Source organism: Ambystoma mexicanum, chromosome 6p (assembly GCF_040938575.1).
Source record: "Ambystoma mexicanum isolate Mex_15411 chromosome 6p, UKY_AmexF1_1, whole genome shotgun sequence".
Classification (NCBI taxonomy): domain Eukaryota; kingdom Metazoa; phylum Chordata; class Amphibia; order Caudata; family Ambystomatidae; genus Ambystoma; species Ambystoma mexicanum.
Window position 1 is genome coordinate 1,448,884,051 of NC_090935.1, and position 24,160 is coordinate 1,448,908,210.

Here is a 24,160-nt window from a genome sequence, read left to right on the forward strand (position 1 = left end):
CCTTCTTTTCTTGGTAGGGGGAACACCAGAAGGTCCCGGTTCTGGGTCCCCCGACGGGAGAGGTTCCGTCGGCAACGGTAGTCTCGTCCTTATCTCTGAGCATAAGGACTGTATAGCCAACAAAATGGCCGCCGAGTTGTCTCGCGGCGCTGGCAGAGGGGAATCCGACGGGCGATCAGGGGCCCCGTCGGTACCCTCGACGATGTCGTCGTCACCTGCGTCGGGATCCATCCCGACGGGTCGGTCTTCTTCCACGCCGAGGCCGTGGCTTAAGACTTCGACCAGCTCCTCCTCCGAGGTTGAGGCCGAATCTACGACGACGCCCTGCCCCCCCTTTTTCTTCCCCACGGGGGATTTCACGGGGGTCCTATCGATGGGCACAAAAGAGGACTCCCTCCGAGGTGGCAGGGAGACTCTGAGCCCCGAGGTCGCCACCACTGGTGTAGCCTCCACAGGCTGAGCCAGGGCCGCCGCGACAGTTTCGATAGAGGGCTTGGCCGGATGGATTAAGGCCTTCACCACCTTAGGTGCGCTCACCGCCTTATCCTTGAGGGGGGGGACACTGCCTCGCTCCCCCTCCGCCTTCGAGCTCGACCGGGGCCTCCCCAGGAGCTTCGCCGGGTGCTCGGCCTTCCTCTTACCCGACCCCGAGCGTTGGCTCGTGGTTGATGGTGCCGGGGAGGGTGCGCCCTGCCTGGCGCCCGTAGAGCCCGACCGTTCGGCGCTCCCGGTGCCAGCGGACTCGCGGTGCTTGGCCTTATGTTGGACCCCCGTCGCCGGGGCGTCCTCAAAGGTCTTAGAAGACCGCTCGGCTTTCTTCCTCTTCTTCTCGCCGGACGGGCTCTTCCCTTCCAGCCAGTTGGCGAGACGTTGATGGCGGTCCTTCATGGTCCGCTCCGACATGTTGCCGCAAAACGCACAGTCCTTCTCCACGTGCGTCTTGTCCTCATGTAGGCAGTAAAGACAAAAAGAGTGTTCGTCCTCCTTGAAGACGTTCTGCAGCTGGCATCCAGGGCAGACCCTGAACAGCTTTCTGGGCGTCGAGCTTCCCTTCTCCTGGGCCATGACCGGGCCTGAGAAACTTCTGGAGTCCTCCAAAAGCGTAGCTCGACGAAATCTTCACCCTTGAGGGGCGCAGACGAATCCGACACGGGTCCCCGTTGATCGGATGGAGAATCGGTGGAGCTTGAGGCTCTTTTTGACCGAAAAAATGTGAAAAAAATAGCACTAACGCTCGAGAGCAATAGCACGAGGATCCCAACACATGAACGTGCGGTAAAAATCTGAAGATGGCTGCCAGAGGCGGTGCTTAGGTAGAGGGCAGTCATTGGCTGTGGTCAGTATGACGCAGAGACCAGTGATTGGTTATTACTACGAAAGACAGATCAGAAACGAAACTGATACTGGTTTTTTCTTTACCGAGGATTCCCAGCCTGACGACGGGGAATATTCATGAGCATGTGAATCCATGCCAGACCCCATGCTGGAGAAATTCAAAACCCTCTACATTGTTCAGAAGGCTTTCTGTGGCCTGGTTCCAAAATACATTCAGCTTTCCTTCCGCAAATACTTCCCATCTCGAGCCCTTCGTTCCTCTACCGCTAACTCCCTCAGGGTCAGCAGTTTTTCAAAGAAACAAGCTAGGTGTAGATCTCTGTCTTCGGTTGGGACCTCCCCATGGAACAGCCTCCCTGCCACTCTAAAACTTGAGGAGAATCATCTCTGGTTCTGAAAGCACCTTCGCTACCCTTCTCCTCTGCTGATCTGTTCTCTCTTGGCACCGTGCACCTGGCCACCCTCTGTCCTCCGGACACAGGTACTTGCTCACTCTGCCACCATCCAGCACTGCCTCTGGGCCACCCCTTGCACTGGGGTCTGTATCGGTACCCATACAGCCACCCCTTTTCTTCCTGCACTTATCAGACCTACCCTGTCTGCTGCCTTAAACCTAGCACTTGCCAATTGCTGGCTGCACTACCACGGTTTGTTGCCTTTATTATTTATTTCTTTATTATTTATCTGTTTCTCCTTTGGTTCACACGTTCCACTTCTCCCACCTTCCATGCACTTTTCCCCTCCCCCTCTCCCATGCACTTACACGTTCTCAATGTCACTGGGCCTAGTAAGATCGTTGTTTTGTTGTCCCCCGTTCCCCTCCCTTGCCTTGTCGCGCTCTGAAACACTTGTGTATGAGCACGATAGAAATAAAATATCAATATCAATGGCAGAGTTGGGGAGGCGATGCCAAGCCTGTGATATCAACCTTGATTCATGAATCAAAGCCACAGAGAAAAGAAAGGAATGCATACAACCGATGAGTTAGTGAAAGACATGAAAGGCCGGGTTGTGTCAAGTAAAGATTGAAGCCGCAACAGTGTATCTTACAATTGAAGGTTGCACGCATGTTGATGCGACGCGAAATATAGTAAATCAGTAATGAACTTTAAAGTTTACGATAACTGTGAAGCCAATGATACAGAGTAGCGGAGTTGTCCGGCGAAAGGTAGTAGCCCACTCGAATGTCTCTGTGAAAAGATTGTCTTGCTAAAAAAAGGTATGTGAACTAACTCTGTAATGTACATTAGTCAAGATTAATCCCATCGAAAGGGAAAGTAAAAAAAGGAATTGCTTTAAGAGAAAGAGCTATTTGAACGTTGTTGATTGTGTTGTGGAACTTCGAAGACCAAGAGAAACTGGGGCAAATATAATACGGGAGAGAGAAAGTGAAAGTCGAAGTGGTACTGAGGAGGTCTATGGAAAAAGCCTCACCATTCGAAAGTCTTCGACATCAGTGAAAGGCCCGAGCCCAACTGAGGGAGAACTGTAATGTGAAATAAGTTAGGGGAAGGGAACCCCTGACGAGTGTGAATAAAGCTTGGGGAAGGGAACCCCTACAAGTGTGTGATGGCAAGGTCTGACCCCGACTGACGGAGACCTACGTGATGTTAAATTGGGTACTTTTTGTGTTGAGAGGTCCAAGCCTGACAGCGCGAGACCTACGTGAACTTTTTTTGAACTGTGAAAGAACTTTTGGAAAGTTGGAATAAGTTACTTTGACGTGGAAGGCCAAGCCAGTCTCGACCCACATTTTGAACTGCCTTTTGTTTATAGCCTGAGCCAGAGTGTGTCCTCCGGTTTACAGGGGCCACCTAACCCTGTGCTGTCCAACGTGGGGAGGTAAGCTGACACAGCCACCTTACTCCTTTATGTTATAACACTGACTTTCCTTTGCATACATATTTCCCTTAACACACTTTTTGTATAAGAGCTAGGCAGGCATTAGGTTTTTGTTAGTATAGATCATATTGATTAGACATAGACTGACTAGGACTGTGTTTCCTTTATTATTTGATGGTAGAGCTTACTCCCATCATAGCTATAAGGCAAAGAAGGAGTTTTTCCAAACCCCACAAATTAAATAAAGGTTTTGAAACGGGCAACTCTTGTGTCAGTGTCATACTTGTGATACCATGCTTCCCTTACATATGGTGTCAGGAGTGGCAAACGACTCAATTGAGACAAATTGGGGGACCCTAAAATTCCAGAAACTTAGCCAAAGAGCCCCAGACCCTCTGTCCCCACGAAAGGATCCATAGGCTTTGATAAATGTAGCAGCAGAGAGGCACCTATCCCTCCCAGCAAAAGAGGGATGATTCCCACTGACTTAGTTCTAATACCCTGTGCGGATTGTTATACAAGACTTGCCCCAAAGTCTGGCCTGGCCTGGAAATGTGGTCTTGATGTCCTAGCAGGTGTTATAGATTCTAACCTTCGGGGAGATATAAAAGTTATTTTACAGAACTATGGCGAGACCCTGTTTGAAATGCGTCCTGGGGACAAAACTGCACAGGGGATTCTTGAAAAAGCTCAATTTTCCCGTTTTGAGGAACAAACTAAACCCGAGGAAACAGAGAGGTAACTTAGGCCTTGGAGAGGCTGATGAGACAAGTACCACCGGAGCAAAAGGGGAAGATGAATCGATCATCCTTCCTGACCTAGCCTTCGCCCAGCGTAATGAACATGTACTCTGGCAGAGGCTTCCTTGCAAGCGATTCCTGAGGGAGAAGGACAAGAAAAGGGAAGTCCCTTTTTCTTCCTGAAATAGGGATTACTATATAGAAGGGAAACCTCCATGGAAGGCCTAAGTAAAACTCCCAAAACCCATCGTAAGATTATGCTAGAGATTGCATACTCTCACTTGACAGGGGGACACTTGGGACAATCTAAAACCCAAGCTCACATAAGTGGTAAATTCTATTGGCCGGGTATCCATGTTGACATAAAGAACTTCATTCAGACATGTGAAATATGACAAAAAAAACTGCTCACATATTCCCCTACCTGCCCCTCTAAACCCACTACCAATAATAGAAGTTCCTTTCTCTAGAATCGGGACAGACATTATTGGAACGTTGGAAACTTCTAAACTGGGCAATAAACATGTTCTTGTAATAGCCGATTATGCCATCCGGTACCCAGAAGCCTTCCCCATACGGAACAACACAATCCAACACATTTTAAAAACCCTGCTACCATTCTTATCTAGGGTTGGTTTACCCAAGGAAATTCTAATGGATCAGCGATCCAATTTCATGACTAAGCTCATGGGTGAAGTTAAAGAATTACTACACATCACCACCTTAAGAACCTCAGTTTACCACCCCAAATGGACGGATTGGTAGAGAGATTTAATAAGACCCTCACAATGATTCTGAGAAAGTTAGTAGACGAGGATGGGAAAGACTGGGATCGTATGATCACTTGGGCCCTGTTTGTAGTGTGAAAGACCCCTCAGGCATCTACTGGTTTCTCCCCTTTCGAGTTACTCTACGGTAGAGAACCAAGAGATGTCTTAGACATGTTTCGGGAGACCTGGGAAGAAAGAGGAGGCGCCAATACCCCTATCACAGACAGCTACACGATTGCGAGAGAACATGAAACTCGTCCAAAGTCTAATCCGCACTCACACGGCGAAAGCTCAAGCCCAACAAAAACGTACCTATGACAAGATGGTAAATCTAAGGTCATTTTCAGTAGGTCAAAGTGTTAGTCCACTTACCTACCTCTGAAAATAAACTTATTTCAAAGTGGCACAGGCCCTATGAGGTACTAGAGCAAACAGGAACCAATACCTATAAAATAGCCCAACCGATAGAAGGCAAAAGACCCACCTCTACCACGTAAATCTCCTGAAAGAGTGGAAAGAAAATCCTTCTGCTACTACCTCCTCTATACTATCTTGTTCGGTACCCAAGGAGTTTGACAACTTAGAACCTATTCCCCAAGAACTACCTAAAGATAAGTAAAGGGATTTGAATGACCTTATTATTGCATTGCCCCATGTATTTTGTGAGAAACCAGGGAGAGTACATGGTACGTACCATTATATCAGAACTCCATAGGGGAAAGTGGTCCATTTGAAGCCATACCGACTCCCAGAAGCATGAAAGCAGGTAGTGATTGACAAGGTTAAAAAAATGTTAAAGGCAAATATCATCGAGCCCTCCTCAAGCCTATGGTCCTTCCCTAATGTGTTGGTGACTAAACCCGATCACTCATGGGAGGTTTTGCATAGACTTTAGGCTGGTCAATGCCATCTCTGCCTTCGATGCCTATCCTTTGCCACGTTTTGATGATTTAATAGAAAAACTGGGAAATGCCACATTCTTATCAACCGTAGATTTAACCAAAGGATTTTGGCAGGTCCCAGTGCATGGACATAAGCAAAAACAGTTTTCTCAATGCCAATAGGGCTATTCCAATTCAAAGCCCTTGCTTTTGGGCTGCATGGGGCCCTAGTCACTTTACGACGACTCATGGACAGGGTATTACAGCCTTATTCCGATTTCTGTGGGGCCTATATTGATGACAATCATTTATCGTAAAACTTGGGAAGACCATCTTTTCCATTTTTCCACTATTATGAGAACCCCCCAGTCCCCCGAGAGGCTGACGTAGCTGCCAACCCAACAAAATTTAAGCTGGCTCAGTCAGCAGTGAAATACCTAGGCTTCTTTGTAGGGAATGGTAGTGTACAGCACCAGCAAGAGAAAGTGAAAGTCATTCTAGATGCTCCCACACCCAAGACCAAGAGAGATCTTAGAGCATTCCTAGGTTTGATTGGATATTATCACAGGTTTATCCCACATTTTCCAGATAGAACAACCAGACTGACAGATAAATTAAGAAATGCGGAAACCCAGAAAATGTGTTGGACTGATGAGGACGATGCTTGTTACAATAACCTGAAAAAAACCTTATGCCAGAATCCCATATTAAAAGTAATAGACTTCTCAAAGGAATTCATATTACAGACTGATGCAGTCAACCATGCCATCCTGCTCAACCGTCTCCATGATAACCTGGGTATCACTGGTCAGGCTCTGGCATGGCTGACTTCTTTCCTCTCCGACCGACCCTCCCAGGTCCAACTTGGGTCCTTCCTCTCCGATAACTTTTTCTCTACCTGTGGTGTCCCCCAGGGATGTAACCTTTCTCCCTGGCTGTTCAATCAATACTTGGCACTCCTTGCCGACCGCATCGCCGCTATCTGCCCATATTTCCAGTGCTATGCAGATGATACCCAGCTCATTTTCAGGCTACCCTCAGCTTCCTCCACTCCTTCCCTCATCTCTGACTGTCTGTCTGCTATCCAGGAGTGGTGTGCTGCCAATGACCTCTGCCTTAATGCCAGTAAGACCGAGATTCTACTCATCGGCACACCCACTCCCTCCTGCCCTGCAGCTCTCTGGCCGGCCTCTCTTGGCCCTCTTCCTGCTCCCACCTGCAAGGCTAAAAACCTTGGGGTCATCATCCATTCCACACTCTCCTTCTCTCCTCACATCCCTGACGTCTCTAAGAAGTCACACTACCAGTTGCACCTCCTCAGAGGTAGTCTTCCTTTCCTCTCCTTCCCCCAGAAGCTCACCATCTCCAGAGCCCTGGTTCTCTCTAGGCTGGACAATTGTAACAGCCTCTATCTAAATCTGCCTGCCTCTACTCTCCCCCCTCTGCAACTTATCCAGAACAGGACTGCAAGACTTATCCGTGGCCTCATAGAGAGATCGTATCTCTCCACGACTGAAATCTCTGCACTGGCTCTCAGTGGCTGTGAGGATTAAGTTCAAAACCCTCTGCATTGTCCACAAGGCCTTCTTAGGCCTGGAGCTGTAATACCTTCAACTCTCTCTTCCCAAATATCTTCCTTCTCGAGCTCTTCGCTCATTCGCCTCCAACTCCCTCAGGGTCAGTCGCTTCTCCAAGCAACGAGTTGGTGGTAGATCTCTCTCTTCAGCAGGGGCCTCCCTCTGGAACAGCCTTCCTGCCTCCCTGAAACTTGAGGAGAACCATCTCTGGTTCCGGAAGCACCTCAAACCCTTCCTCTTTGCCTCTGCTAACTCTCCCTCTCTCCCATGCTGAATTCCTTGCTGAAACTGCACTGGTTAACCTGGCCACCTTTTCTGATCTCGGGCCCAGGCCCCGCCAGTTGCACACCTGCGCTGCCTCCCTGGCAACCCCCCGGACTGTTTTCTGTATCCCTACAGTCCCCCTACAAGCACTTACGTCTGCACTTGCCTTGCACTTGCCACCATCTGGCCGTTTTATTATCTTATTTATTCTACTATCCCATGTACTTCACACTTTCCACTTTCCACTCTCCCCTCTCCCACACACTTTTCCCTCTCCCTCCTTTCCATGCACTTGCGCTATTTGAATGACACCTGGCCTAGTAAGATCGTTGTGTGTCCTCCCTTGCCTCATCGCGCCTTGAAACAGTTGTGTATAGGCGTGTTATAAATGCCATATCATATATCATGCCTCCCTCACATGGCTAGGAGCAGTATTATCTAAAATACACGATGGATTAGCTGTAAACTTTTACCCCAAGAGAACTACTCTGTGTTGGAACTGGAAGCCCTTGCCATCAAATGGGCAATTATTCATCTTAGACACTACCTTCTGGTGAGAAAATGTACACTCATCACTGACCACTCACCTTTGGTATGGATAAGTCAATGAAAGTACTCTAACCCTCGAGTCATGCGATGGTTTTTAGACCTGCAACCCTACTGTTTCGCTGTGGAACACCAAAAAGGTAAAGAAAAGGGGAACGTTGATTTTCTTTCCCGGTTTCCCTGCTAAACAGATGTTAAGTATGGCACTACAACTAAGGTTTAATCTAACTATAAGGACGTCAATAAACACAATTGAGGGGTTTCGTAGAAAGGTTAAATGTTTCATCCCATGATTTGAAGTATGATATAGTGGATGGTTAATCTTTGCAATTAGGAACCTCAAAACAGGTGTGGTTAGGACTCAGGTCACAGGGATAATATCAAACAAAACCTATATGAGAATTGCCTAATTCTAAGATATCCTATAACGTACACAAATGTTACAAACAAATCCAAGGAATGCGTATTTTTTAGGAATAAAGGAACCTATCCCTGTTATTAGTTATGAACTAAATAATGGAACGGACCATAGAGAAACACCAAGATCATTGGGTGAGTAGACCTATGTCTATTGAAAAAGAGACGCAGTAGCTAACTGATGCATGACAAGGTAAATTGTCAAACTTACATTGTAAATGGTCAAGACTACTCACAACAGGGGGAGTCAATAATAGAAATCATACATTTATGTTGAATTTGCATGCTGTTAGCAATATACAGGAGAGGTCAATGATATAATGAGTTGTTCCTGTAAAGAACATGGTAAACTGAGATAAGAGGTATTGCACTTAATGAAATATTTGTTGTTTGTTTTTCTTTTTTTCTTCATCTTTTCCCATTAATCCTACCTATTCCCACTCCTAATTTTCTGTCTTCACACACGATGTTGATACATACCATCAATGGATCAAATCTGTATATATGGAATACATATGTAATATATCATTTGTTTTGTAAAAAAATAAGCCTGGTTTTGAGAAAGGCCTTAAAGGCCGAAACACACCTTAGCACATACTGGCACTATTTCACAACCATCAATGGTCCTAAGGACAAAATGGAAAGTATGAGATAAACTGATAAAGGTTCAAATCATTTATTAGAAGCACCTGGTGCTCATATAGGAGTACACCCTAAACAATTTGCACTTTAACTGGAGGAGTGGGTAACTTCCAGTACTCCTTCCAAGCAACGGCTAACCACCTAAAAATCTTGAGCCTTCCGACTCGGGAAACCAGTCTATATACCCAAAATTGTATTGCTTACAATACAACATAGTATACCTTATTTACCACTTTACAAGTCTTTTGTTGATTCCTTCAGAGCGTACAGGAAGGAGACAACAGTTAACCACCCAGGTAGCTTTAGAGAACCAATCACCCATTAAACAATCCTTGATTAACATAGATTGCAATCTACTTTAAGAACCTGTGACTCACCTTTTGGGTGACCATTATTTTCGGTTCCTTCCGAGCCAGGCCAATCTCTGCACTGCAGTTCCTCTTGCTGAATCTGATGCAGAATGTCTGGGCGTATGGCAGGGTAACAGTCTGTGCAGAGAATATATTGGAATTACACATCAAACAATTTGCCCTTTATGTCTTATTTTGTGTGTAAATTGTACTGCATGGCTAATACAAACATTCAACACAAGAAAAAAAACAGAAAAAGATTAAAATACATTAGGATATTGAGTTATATGACAATGATTCAGAAACATACGAATAACAATCAGACCTATTACGGTGGTATTGATATATTCTACCTTGACCTCGAAACCTCTCTACAACCAGAGAAGGGAGATGTTTGACACTTGTAGTGTCTCCCCTCATGCAATTTATCCATAAAACATTACTGTCCTCTGCAACTAAGTAATATTTCAAATCTAGTGCATAGGGCAAATAATGAGCAGGTATTTCAATGTTCCTACCTGGGTAGTATCTTTACAAAACCAACAATAATTTAAGAGGACTGAGGTATCTGCCGCATTGGCCCAAACTCTCTCAGAGTGGAGAACAAATCTCCTGATAAGGGTAACAAATGCTCAGCTTTGCATGTGCACTTGCATAGGATTCATTTTAAAATTGTCACTGTATCCGCAGGCAGCTGCTGATCTGCTACAAAGAGATTGAATAGCATCAGTGCAAATACACATCCTTGCTTCAGGAGCTGTGCAGTTTTCATCTCTGCTGTGTTCCTTCCTGCATTATTATCCCACTGTCATATTGATGACGTGGTCAGGATCATACTCAGCAAATACCCATTATTACACAAAGGCCTTATTTATTTCCACAAAAAGGGTCCTTCCAAAATGCCAAAAGCTTCAGAATAATCCAGCATAGCTATTTAATGGGACATCTGATTATTAGCTGCTAACTCCCAAAAACAAATGTATTGACCAAGGTGAGCAGACCCGTTTGAAAGCCAGTTTGAGTGTTGAGAAGGACATGTTGCTTGCCTCAAACCAGGCTATTAATTCAAAATGCCGGATTTTGGCTACAACTTCCCCGGGCACATCCACCAAAGCTTTCAACTGTTAGTGGGGAAATGGGAGTGGGGTGGATCACAAACCTTTTCTGAATACGGGTATCAATTTAATCTTACACCAAGACTTGGGTACAATTATTCCCAATAAGATTTCCTGATTAAAACTGTAGAGCAGCAGAGCCCACAACTCCACTACTTTAAAAAAAGAAACGACGTAACTCATCAGCGACAGGGTCACAGGATGGTATGATAGGTCTAAAAGACCTTTCAATTTCTTTACCTGAGAGCGTCCTTGCCTTCATTTTCGTATCTTGAAATGGTTCCAAATCCTAGTCCCCTTTGTTGGATATCCATCTGACTAATCAATGTCGTTTCACAAATTACACCCACCCCCTTTGGATATCATTTGTCCTAGTAACGGCCCCAAATAAAAGTCTCCAGAAGGAGGATTTATTTTGGTCATCAATAAAAGTTACATTCTTTGGCAATTATTGATTTGTATTTCTCTCTGAGAATTTTAACCAATTTCTATGACACAGTTTATGTTTTTTGATTGCAGTCATCTTGTTAGCTCAAATAAAAGTCTCCAGAAGGAGGATTTATTTTGGTCATCAATAAAAGTTACATTCTTTGGCAATTATTGATTTGTATTTCTCTCTGAGAATTTTAACCAATTTCTATGACACAGTTTATGTTTTTTGATTGCAGTCATCTTGTTAGCTCAACATAATTTACAACAGTGAGCACTGACTTATGATGCCGATTGTTCGTCATTATAAGATTACTCATTAAAGACTTATTCTTGCCGAATTCTTGATCCTCTGGACCTACTCAGCCGTACCTGTGTATCGTGAATTTGGTGACGTGATCCCTACCCGTTGCACTAGGATAATGTCACGTAAACCCTTAATCTTAGCAATTCCTCCTCCTGGAGGATGGCCTCCTTTAGCATAGAGGTCACTTCATCCACTTTATCAATAGAAATCCCCCCTTTTCCCTCCGTTGATGACTGGTTTGTTTGCTACATAAAAATAATGTTTTTATAGATCAGGGTAACCCATTCAAACGCTAAGGGATGGTGACCTTTCTCTGTGCGGCATTAGCAGCTGAAATAAGGAAATCTTCCAAAAAGTGCCAGAATATACACATTCAAGGAATGATGCTGTCATGTTTGATACTCTGGTAAACTCTGCAGGTAAATGACACACAGTGCAACCATTGAGCATAACAAAAATGTAGGCTTCACGAGTTGTAAGCTACAAGTAGCCCATGGCACCTGCTTGAGGGTGCTACAAAGATGGATCCGGAAATAAATACATTTTGGTTCAGAAGGGTCACATCTGACAACTTCTAAGCATGCTGTGCACCTTGCGAATAGGTCACTCACCAAATATACATAGGTTCTGATTACAGGTTTTACATTTCTCTATCACTCATGTATTGTTGTGATGTGGTCATGCAGCAACTGGTGGATATTTTACCAAAAATATTTGAGTGATCAGGAATTGACCTGGGAAATTAACTCCACTTGGCATAATCTGTAACAATTACTTGAGACATATTTTTACTATCGCTAAAACATTCTTTATTGCTATTGATAAAACTCCTTTTGGCCTTCTCCAAAACCTTGGCTTACATGTTCAAAAATAATAGCAAAACAAACCTAAATTAAAATCTGCTTGAGCCCAAGATTCCTGTAATCATACGATATCAAACCTACCTATAACATCTAAAAATGTGTATCATCTAAAATCATCTTCATAACCAAGTGTTCCGTGATAGAAATGATTAAATGACTCCATGGAGGCATGGTTGAACATGAATTCATGGCAAATTGCTTGGGAGACCAAACAAGTATTGAATTCAGTGAGTTTAACCTTCAATATGGATAATGATAAACTGGGTACTTTTATGCATCTCCAGTATGGGATGTAGAGACTAAGTTAAATTTGTATCAACGGAAACAGAGCATTGAAGACTAATAATAAACTTGCCTTTGACAAGATTAATCTCGGCGAATGCCAACGTTATACTTGTGCACTAAATAGAAAAAAAGTGTTGCTTTTTAAGAAAAAATTAGATTAAGCGCAGGCATGGTGAAGGCGAGCGCCAGAGCAGTTGCACTCAATGGGAGCTCTGTGAGTTGATGAGGATGCGGGCCTGCCATCGTCCCACATCGACAGAAATACCTGATCGGGGAGTGGGGACATGGTGCGATGAAGCCTCCCCCTGACATCTCGACGACAGCCGGCCGACGGTTCCCCACACTTAGAGCATGGATCTCAGCTGAGGCTTGCGTCGGCTCACCAGATCAAGATGGCACCACACGCTGTGCTCGAAGTTCACGGTGGATCACAGAGCCTTAGGCGGCTGGGTGAACTGCAGCCACTTAGATTTCCTGCAGCACCAGCCAGGCCTGGAGACATTGTGCAGAGGAGTGGCATCGCCCGCCCATGTTCAGTCGAGCTGGGGGCATGCACCTGAATGGCTCGGCGATCAATGGTAGCACCCAACACGCACTTTCAGCCTACTGCGCGTTGACAAGTTTGCACGCTGGCCATTTTTTCGCCTGGGGAAACCGATAGACATGGTGAGCACTCTGCATAATGAACCCTGGATCTTTCATAGCTGGATTACAGGAGGTGCTGGTATCGGTCCGCACGCAAGAACAGCTATGTTGGCTGAAGGCCTGCTGCCACGTTGACACACGGTAGGCCACCTTCTCTCTCGGCTTTATGATGTCGACAGCAAAGACGCCCAAGGGCAGTAAGATTGGCGATGTGCTGGCTTTCACGCACAGCCAAAATAAATCGAAGACGCTTGACTCTATTGCTGATGTTCAGATCCATGTGAGGATGCAGAGAATAGATCCAGGAGGAATAATGTATGCCATAGCGACATTTCGCCTCCGATTCAAGTTTCGGAGTTACACGATTATGTCCTCGATTTGTTTAAAACCCTCTTGCAATGGCCGGGTGACAAGGACATAGAACTGGATCGCACCCACTGGGTGTTCTCCTCAGCTCAACTCCACAACAGGTGGATGCCTGATGTCTTGACCAGTTACTTTTAAGTCAAGGAAAGCATTATGACGGCCTCCTTTGAGACCCAGACTTGGTTTTATGTGGCACTAAGGTAACCCTTCTATAGGTCCTTTCCCCCATCCACTCTGGCTAAGAGAAGGGCTTTTCATGACTTCACACAATGGTTGCATGACAAGTGCCCGAAATATTGTTGGGGGTTCCCATGCACAGGCATCTGTACCGTCAATGGAGGGTGCAGAACTGTCTCGACGCTGCAAGAAGCCATGGCCCTTATGAACCCATTCCTGTGCACTCCTTCTCCTACCCAGGAGCTTCTTGAGAATCCATCAGAGGGACGTCCATCTCGCTGTTCTGCCAGGTCTAAGGTTCTCAGGTCTCAGCATCGTGGCACGCTGGTCGGACCTAGGGCCTCCTACTGCACACTGGTTACTTGATGGATTGAGACCCTGGTGTGACGGACTTCTGCTTGGTGGAGTGGACTGGACTTTTGTTTCTTGAGGGCTGTGTTTTCATCTGGTTCTGCTATGAAGATGTTGCAAACTGAAGGGATTGACTGGACCCACCCTGTTCTTTATATGCTATGCTGTTCCTTTATCACTTCTTTGACTGTTCTCTCTTGATAAGCAATGGCAATTTTCTTGTCAAACTGACGTGGGCTATGCATGGGTTCCATCTGGGTGGCCCCTATGGCGATTGTAAGGATATGGGATTTTTCAGTTGGGTATGGAGGGGGGGTGGTACAGGGGGATGGTTTTGGTTTGTTTGTACAGGGGTACTGTTCGTTTGAGGGTTGGGGGAGTTGTTGGCAGCACGTGTCTGTGTGGCAGCCGGGGCAGGCTGGTTGGGGTTTTTCTGTTTAGCTGCTGCAGTTACGCTTTTTCATTTAGACTTTTGTCAGGTGTTCTCTTCACAAATTGGGGTAATAATGTTGTTGACCCTTAGCGCACAGGTCCTGAATTCACTGGTTAAGAGGAGATCGATGTTGGATAAGCTCCAGACATCCAAAGCCCCCCACCCACCTACCCTCCCCGTCTGCCTCAGACTACAGGAACGCTCTGATTTTTCTAAAAGCTTTCCATGAGCTGGGTTTGGTGGATGTCTGGAGGCTCTTCCATGGGAATGAAAATGGGAGTACTCGCACTATTCATACGCACACAAAGGCTTTTCCCAGATCGAGCTCCTCTTGGTTTGCTCTACCTTATTTCTATTATCTAATGCATGTTTTTGGGGGTAAAGGGTTAACTTTTGTTCAGATGTATTTTAAAGGGTAAAAATGGGGGTTAAGGGTTAAGGCCCCCACCCCCCAAAAAAAAGAAAAAAAAATTAAATGGAAACATTTCGATGGAATGGCATTAGATGGAATGGGTTTAGATTAAATGACCATAAACCCTTATTTACCTATGTTTCGAGCGCTGTTATTGATCCCAGACGGTTTCCGAATCATTCTATGGTCTTACTACAGTTGTGGGTTGACAGGTTGCACCCTACTTACTGTCGCAAATGGAAACTCTATGATCCCATGCTTCAAGATCACATGATTCGTGGGGAAATTGAGACGGCCAACAAAAATTTATTCAGGGAAAACAACAAGGATGGAATTTCCCTCGGCACTCGGTGGGATGCGATGAAGGCTGTTATAAGGGGGGGGAGGACTTTATAAATCCGTCAGCTGCCAACTTTACAGCCCGACACAGGGAATGACTTGAATCTCAAACGCGTGAGCAAGAGTTGCTCCATGCCCAAAGCAGATCTCAAGGTGCTCTCCGAGAGCTCACACTAGCAAAGTCTAGCTTGGAGGAGTTGATGGCTTTGCAAACCGCCAACTCCCTACTATGTGTTAAAAACCAGAGGGTGTTTCACATCCCAGTCCCCGGGGATCCCTTACTCAGGTGGCCTGGGAAGGGCCATCACTTTTGGATCCTGACCCTGGGGTGGACAAGCAAGGGAGGATCACCTGGGTAGGAGATCCTCTGGGAGTGGGGGGAGAGTCACCCAATGGCGAGAAATGGTATCCCCCTCTTCCAACTACCCCAGAAATCACTGTACCTACCTATTTTATGGGAAACTACATCTACCAGAATTCCTCCCCACTTCACCTTCACAAAACCACTGAGACGAGGAGGAATAACAGGATGAAGATGACCTATGTTGTATCAGAGCCATGTCACACTAATGAGGTCAGGCATGTAATCTCAATCACACACACCTGAGACTTGATAACACTTGGCAGAGTGATAAAAGGTGGCAGCAACAAGCACACAGAAAGCGAGACTGGGAGCCGAGAGAAGCAGTTCCAATGAAGTCAAAGGAGAAAGGTGCTGTCAAGTGGGAAGGGCAGCAGACTGCACGAGAAAAGCTGCGAGCTGCAAAAACCCTGGCGGGAGTCCTGTGTTTTCAGACAGCGGTAAGCGACTGAAACAGAACAGCCTGTGCACCTGAGAAGCACGCCTTGCAGGTGCTCCAAGACAGCCGGCTCCCCTCCTGAGCACGAAGCAACGTCAGGCAGGAAACGCAAGGCTGCGGGTGATGGCCTTGGAAGCAAGCAGGAAGGCATGATCTGAAGGCCGGCTCATGTTAGAAGCGAGGGTGCAGCGTTAACGAAAGACTGCAATAGAACTGCAGAATGCTTAATGAAACAGAACTATTATGGTGATACAGGAAAGGATACATGTTAACAGAGGGGTTTGCGAGTAATCAGTCGTCCGTCTAAAGACTGGGAAGCATTTGAGAATTGCCACTAAGCAAAGCCAATACAGGAAAAGTATTTGCAACCTATGAAGCTGACGTTTTGTGAAAGATTGAAAGTAAACAGTTGATAAAGATTGTGAAAGGGCCAAGCGGCCAAAATAAGAAAACCTGATGAGCATCACAAACCTTTTGAAATTGAGATGACTGTTCTAATGTAATGTCAGAGTGGTCATGCAAAGGTCTAAGTGAAATCCCTGCAGTTTGGAAAGTCTTTGATAGTAATAGCCTTAGGAACAAGAAGTTGAAACAAGAGAATTAAAACTTGGGGAAGGAAGCCCCAAGGTGAAAGGAAAAGACAGGCTCAAGTTCGGCAGAGGGAAGCCTGTAAGGAACTTTTGGTGAACGGAAAATGCATATTGAAATATTGTGAAATGAAGGTGAACATTGTGCTGTGGTGAAAGAAAAGGGAACATTGAAACAGGTTCGAGTCCAGCAGAGGAAGGCCTGTGTAGGACGATGGTCCTATGGTTTTTTCAGAACTGAACTGTCCATGGAAAACAAGACCAAGAGAGCTTAGGGGAGCTGTTAACTGTGTAGGTGTCTCAGTAAGCCACTGAACTTGATGAAACTGTGCCCGTCACCTATTCATCTGAACTCTCTAAACCCTGTGCTAGTAATTGTGAGGAAGGGAATTGCTATACAAGGGAATCCAACACTTCTTTTGATAACACTCTATTTCTTTATTGCCCCTGTACACGTGTTGTTCGAGAAAGAGGTCTATGTTAGGTTTCTTTCTTTAGTATAGGCATTTGTAATTTGACTTCGATTGACAAGGACTGTTTTTTTTTTGTTTCATGGTCGAGACTACTCCCATGTTAGAGCTAGGATGAGGTAAGAATTACTCCAACCCTGCTGATTTTCAAAAATAAATAAATAAATAAAAGGGTTTTGAAACTTGCATCTGTTGTCATGTACATCTGCTGTTGATACCAGGCCCTCTTTACATACAATATCAGCAATCGGATACAACTCAATTGATACAAATTGGGGTACCCTGACATTTCAGAAGTAGTCGAGCCTCCAGTCCCACAGCGGCTACAAAAGGCTCTATAGGATTTGATATATGTAGCAGCAGGGAAGCATCCACCCCTCAAGGGACCACTTGCTTAGTTCTAGTTTGGCTTTGGACCTTCCTTTGTGGGATGTATTATAGCCTGTTACCAATCCCTCAGGACCAGAATCCGCATCAATGGGCAGTACTTGCGATTTATCTCTATTTCCAGGGGAATGCAGCAGGGCTGCCCGCTGTCTCCCGTGATGTTTGCCTTGGTGATGAAACCCTTAGAGATCCGAATACGGGCCGATCTCTGTATTCGGGGTATTACCGTGGGTGGTGCTTAGCATAAAATGACCATCTATGCGGACGACGTCCTGTTAATGATGTTGCACGCTTTGTCAACGCTCTGGGCTTTAAGGTCGGAACTCGGGTTGTGTGAACGCTTCTCGGGCTTTTCTATAAATTATGAGCAAGCCAGAATCTCTCAAAATCCCCAGATAACATGGCCAGGATCCAGCGAGAGTTCCCATTCCCTTGGGGAAACGAAAACCTTGACTACTTGAGCGTAAAGTTGACACTGTCTTTTCAGGGTTGTATCTGGCCAATTTTTCCGGCCCTCTTTAAATCCTTCACTGATAATCTACTACGCTGGGAGAATCAGGGGATCTCCGGAATAGGCTGGATCTTGTTAGAGAAGATGAATATTATTACTAGGCTTCTCCATTACACACTGGCCCTTCCGGTCTCTACAACTCATCCTTCCATCTGTGTCTTGCATCAGAAATTAGGCGGTTGTTTGGTCCAATCCCATGACACGTGTTGGTAGGCAGGCCCTACACCAGAATACATTTAATGGCTGTTTGGGGCTACCCATTCTTGAAGACTATGTTATAGGAGCCAACGTCTCTTGTGTTATGGTTTGGTGGGCTGACTCAGAGCCATAGAGCCTTCTGGGTGGATGTTTAGAAATCAGCCACTAGGAATTCCGTTTTGTCACTCCTGCACCTTGGTGGAACTTACAGATTGGCAGGGGCAATTCACTGTCCTCTACCCCGGTTTCCCCATGTGTACTGGGACAATGCGCTTAAGTTATGGAAGTTCCCATGTGACCGTAGCCCCACATTGCTGGTAAAACCCTTGCTTCTCTCCTGGGCTTGCTGAGGGGACCTGGGTACATAGCATAGGGGCAGCCTGCAACACTTGAGCCAGCTGTATTGTGGGAATGTTCCTCTCACATTTGAGTATTGCAAGGCGTTGTTTGGAGTTGCTGAGGTGGAACGTTTCAGATATTGTCAAATTAGACACTGATTGCTAATCCCAAGAACCTAGGGGCTGGGAACCGCTGGCTCACTGCGTTGGAACTTGCTGTGCAGGAGGGGCTCCCCAAAACTAAAGTCATTAGGTTGTACAGACTCTTGGACAGATCAGATCTGGCTTCCCATATGCTGTGATGAGAGGAAGACCGGGGTAGCTCAATCATGGACGAGACTAGGGCTAGATATGGGCAAGGGCTACAACTGCGTCCCGTTGTGTGACAAACAAGCAGAACGCATACAGAAATTGTATACCGGTGGTACATGCATCCAACCAGTCTTATCACAATGAATCCCACTATTGCCTCCTTTTGCTGGAGGGATTGCGGCCAGAGGGCTGACTTTTTGCACCTCTGGTGGAACTGTGAAAAGGCCCAGTGATTCTGGAAGGAGCTGCTGGTCTTGATTAAGAATATAACTGGATCCTCATTACCCATGGTCACCTGACGATTCTACTGGATGCGCTGGTGGAATCGATTTATACTATGATGGGCTCTAGGGCTCTAATAATTACTCACTTGTTGCTGGCCGCTCGTATTGCTCTGACCAGAAGCTGGAAGACGGCGGAGGGACCATAGGTGAATGTTAGTGGTACAAGGCTTGGGATAAAGCTGTGGCAGAGAAAATGTGTTCCATTTCTCTGGGGTCTATGAATAAGCATGTTGTGACCTGGCTTTCCCTTCATGAGTTCAGTGAGAGGTTTCCCACACGGGCTGTTAAACCGCAACTGTTGTAATGCTTTTCTTTGATATGATGCATGTTTAATATGTCCGCACTGACGTATGACTTTCCTGATTCAGATGGCATTCTTTGCCTGTGTGCTACTACTCTACATTTGCTGCTATGAAATATTAGCATTGCTGCAAAACACCCCCTTTGTGTATATTTCTCATGTAGCCGCCTGATGGGTTGATTGTATTTTGTTTTGAATTCTTATTTAACCTTTTGTATTTTTGTATTTTTCTTTATTGGAGATTAAATATTACAACAACAAATGTTGTGTAGGAAGGAGAGGGAACTGACCACAAAAGTGATGGGTGGAAGGTTTCGAATAAATCTAAACCACTGGCAATTGCTCTGGGCAACCTTCCACACCACCGTTTTTTAGCCCGTCTGCGCCATTGCAAAAGGGGACCAGCCATGTGCAAATCAGTCAGCAGCTGCCGCCACCGAAGGTAGCAGCCCAGCCCGAACTGCTAGGCCAGGTCCCCTCTGCACAGAAAACCAAGCAACCCCAGACATGTTTCGGCCTTATTGGACCTCCTCAGTGAGGTGCAGCCTGGTTCCCTGTGGCGCAGCGAGCAAGGGACCCACGTCTGGGCATACCCTCTCTCACAAGGAGAAATAAACTGACCACAAAAGTGATGGGTGGAAGGTTTCGAATAAATCTAAACCACTGGCAATTGCTCTGGGCAACCTTCCACACCACCGTTTTTTAGCCCGTCTGCGCCATTGCAAAAGGGGACCAGCCATGTGCAAATCAGTCAGCAGCTGCCGCCACCGAAGGTAGCAGCCCAGCCCGAACTGCTAGGCCAGGTCCCCTCTGCACAGAAAACCAAGCAACCCCAGACATGTTTCGGCCTTATTGGACCTCCTCAGTGAGGTGCAGCCTGGTTCCCTGTGGCGCAGCGAGGGAAGCAACAACAGTTTAGCATGTACATGCCAGTTTCCCCCCTACACCGCATGGGTCCCCTTCTTTTACCCTGCTCCCCCCTGGTAACGGTATCTTCAGTCTCAAATAAGAACCTTCATTTGGGTTGGGGTGGCGCAGAGTTTGACTCCCTGGCCTCCTCACAGGTTTCTTGTGACAACAGCTAATAACACATGTCTTAGAGTAGTCTGCCAGGTGGGGACCTCATTCAGTCACCCTCTGGCTCTGGAATTCTCCTCGTTTCCGATTTCAAGCAGGAATTCCCCCCACAACCTCTCATGATGGGCTGCCCCATCATGGAGCCCTGCAGTTCTTTCCACGATACGCATGTTCAGAGTTACATTAATCCAATCCCTTTTACATGGGGAATCCGCACATTTCCACTTCATCACCAAGCAGGCCTGTGCGGCAAGTAGGAGTGGCGCCGCCAAAGTTGTCACCCTGACTAGGTCACCTTCTATTTCCTCCATCCCAAACAGAATTAGTATGGGGGGTGTGGGTCAGAGATCCCCTCTAGGTCTTTGATCCATCCCAGGACTTCACCCCAGAATACTTGTATACAAGGGCAATCCCACCACATTTTCCAGTAATAAGCTCTTGCTTCACACAAGCAGTAGCAGAAGGGGCTCGCACTCTGGAACATCTTTGAGAGTCTGACAGTGTCATATTGCCCTCTATGTAGTAGCTTAATGGCGTGTAGTTTGTTTTGGCCCGAGATCGATGTCTTGGAGGCCCCCCCTACATAACTTAGCCCACGATGCTTTGTCTATTTCCCTCCCCATATCCCTTTCCCATTTCTCCCTCAAATTATCTGTGGATCACCCCCCAACCACCAGCGACCACCAGTTCCCCATACATTGCCGAAATTAGTCCCTTCATTTCCATACTTTTGTCTAGCATTTTCTCAAATGGGGTAATGTGCCCCTGTATCCTATTTCCCCATACTCTGTCCATTATCACCCCTTTAGCTGCAGGTATGAGGCCCAGCACCTCCTCTAGTTCGTTGATAGCAATAAAGGTACCATCCCTCGACAGTTGGCCTGCCCTTTCCAGCCCTGCCTCAAACCATATCTGAAATCTTTCAGGGTTTGGGATCGCCTCCCGTACCCCGGGCACCCAGAGGTGGCTCAACAGAGAGGGCCATGTGGTTACCCCATGCATTTCTGCACCATGTCTCCATATATTCCAAATGGTCCCCAAAATCGGATGATCACGAATTCTATGGGGGAGTTTACTTCTCGGCACCCACAGCCGCTCTCCTACAGTGGTGGGGGATAGGTGAACATTATCCAGCCCAACCCACTGCAGAACCTTCTGTGCTCTAAGGTGGGGTATCAGGACCCTCAGCTGTGTAGCCTTATAGTAGCCATGGCAGGGAGCCCCACCCCCCCCCTCTATTTAGGCAGGGTCAGAACCTCCCCAGCTTTTTTCCCCTGACACAGGAACTTCAGCAGAGCAGCCTTAATCTCCCGGAAGAAGGCATCTGGGACAAAGATTGGGAGCATCTGGAATGCATAGAGGAACCTCGGGAGGCAAACCATCTTGAGGGCATTAAGACGTCCTAACCACAATACGGTCAGCTTATCCCATTTTACCAAGTCTGCGTTGAAGTTGGATAGCAAGGTGGGGAAGTTAGCCTCAAATAAGTCCCCTGTGTCCCTTGTAAGATTGATCCACAAATATCTAAGTGTGCCCAGATTATCCTGTACACCTAATGTTTTTAACCTCTCAGTTTCTCCATCCGTGCCCTTATCCAACGGGAAGAGGACAGACTTAGCTCTATTAATCTTAAAACCAGAGAGGCTTCCATATTGCTCAATCAACTGAACCACTCTTGGTATGAGGTTAGAGGGTTACGCATGTGCAGTAGTAAATCATCAACATACAATGCCACCTTATAGTTCACCCTCCAGCGGGAATCGTTCTACTTGGGGGTGGTCATCCCTAATTCTCTGGGCTAGGGGTTCCAGCTAGAGTGCGAACAGGGTCGGGGAGAGGGGACACTCCTTCCAAGACCGAACCAGCGAGAATAACCACTGTTCACTGCCACGCAAACCTGGGGCGCTGCATAAACCGCCAAATTTCCCTCGATGGAGCCTGGTTCCGAAACCTACCTTGGTGAGTTCTTCTCTCAGAAAGCCCCACTCGACCCTGTCAAACGCCTTCTTGGCATCGACAGAGGAGGGAGGGGTCCCCCATCATCCCCTGAGATTCATGAATCGGGTGCAAGGTCTTCGTCATTGTGTCCGCCCACTGGCGTCCCTTTATGAAGCCCACTTGGTCCAGATGGATCAACTGGAGCTTCTACCCCTCTAGTCTCGCCGCCAGTACCCTAGTGTAGATCTTGGTGTCAATATTCAGGAGGGAGATGGGCCGATAAGAGCCACAGAAATCGGGGGAAAGATTCCGGGGCTACTCCCATCTCAAGAATGTCATTGAACACTTCTACCAAGAAGGGGAGGAGGAGAGAGAGGCCAGGAAAGTCTTATAAAACCCGGCTCAGAATCCGTTCTCTCCTGGGGCCTTTCCTATCGATTACCTTGCCACTGCCCTCCTAATTTCTTCCTCTGTTATTGGGGCCTCCAATGAATCAACTTCCTCGGGTGACGACCTGGGCAACCGGGCTTCTGCCAAATACGATATCACATCTCCCGCCCCTGGGGTAACCTCTGTTTCGTACAGCTTTTCATAAAAAGAAGCAAATGCCTCTTGAATCCCATTTGTCATGGGGTTCTGTGCATTGTCCACCCCCTCTATGTCTTCAACCCACCTTTCGTCACGCTGACCCCTCAATCTGCCCACCAGTAATGTGTCCTTATCCCCCTTTTCCTAGAACTTTTGTTTCAGGGATTGCAGCTTCCTGATTATTTGCCCTTCTTCTAGTAGTCCGAGTTCCTCTCTCTTCCCCTCTAGCCTCCAGAACCCCTTCCTCTCTCACTTCCTTAGCCTTCTGAGCTTGTTTGTCAAGGTGGCTAATCTCCACACTCAACCTATTTTCAAGAAGTACGCGCTCCCGTTTTCTCCTAGCCCCTTCCCTAATCAAGAACCCGCTCCATGTCGTCATCCCTGCTTCCCATACTACTCCCTTCGAGACCTCCCCTCTGTGATTTATTTTGAAATATTCCTCTATTTCCTTGGCCAATTCTGAGTGAAACACCTGGTCCTTCCATAGAGATTCATTGCACCTCCATTTGGCCCCCCTAGGGGCCATTCCCGCACAATTAAGGTCTACTGTCGCCATATCGTGGTCTGATCAGGTGACCAGGGAGATCACCGAACCCAGTGCTTCCTCCCATAGGCCTCTAGAGATATCCCCTTTCGTTTGGGCGCAAGTGCCGCCATACGTCCCACAACCCATAAACCAGTGTTTCTAGGACCTCACTGTACCCCAATCTTTGTGGTTCCTGGGACCATGCCGTCATTACCTGCCTGTCCAACTGGACATTCGCCCATATGTTAAAGTCTCTCCCCCTAGTATTAGGTGGCCTGAGGCTTCAAGCATTATTTCGGGAGAGTCTTCGTCAGGAACCTCAGCTGTCCCTGGTTTGGCCCATAAATTGTAGTGAAAGTGAAACTTCCTTTCCTTATGGTCCCAGTCACTAGGAGAGGCCTGCCTTCCTTGTCAGCCCACACCTTCGAGACCTCCATTTTCAACCCTTTCCCAATGAGGGCCCCGATCCCCAGTATTCCAGGCCCAAACCTCTACTATGGACCCTTCGTTCTTCACCTCTGGCATATTTAGTCTCCTGTAGGAACATAACATCAGGATCCACTCTATGGAACTCCTTCGCCAGCAGGAACCTCTTTGTGGGTGAATTCAGTCCCTTAACATTCAGAGTCCCCACCCGCAGCTGACATCCCTTTCCGTCTGCCACTTTAGCTATCCTGTTACTACCCTACGTGCAAGTCCCACTCCCACCCTGGACGGCCACCGCTTATCATACCACCTTCCTCCAACTGAGAACCAT

General features: G+C 46.7%; 1 protein-coding gene across 3 annotated transcripts in view; it reads right to left on the reverse strand.

Annotated features, from left to right (window-relative positions):
* The window catches only part of LOC138510505 (zinc finger protein 776-like), a 427,294-nt gene that overhangs the window by 238,074 nt on the left and 165,060 nt on the right, over nt 1–24,160 (reverse strand). For all 3 annotated transcript variants that reach the window (XM_069626207.1, XM_069626206.1, XM_069626205.1), the window contains exon 5: nt 9,392–9,502. In XM_069626207.1, the coding sequence (XP_069482308.1) occupies nt 9,392–9,502 (111 nt within the window). The remainder of the gene's footprint in view (nt 1–9,391; nt 9,503–24,160) is intronic.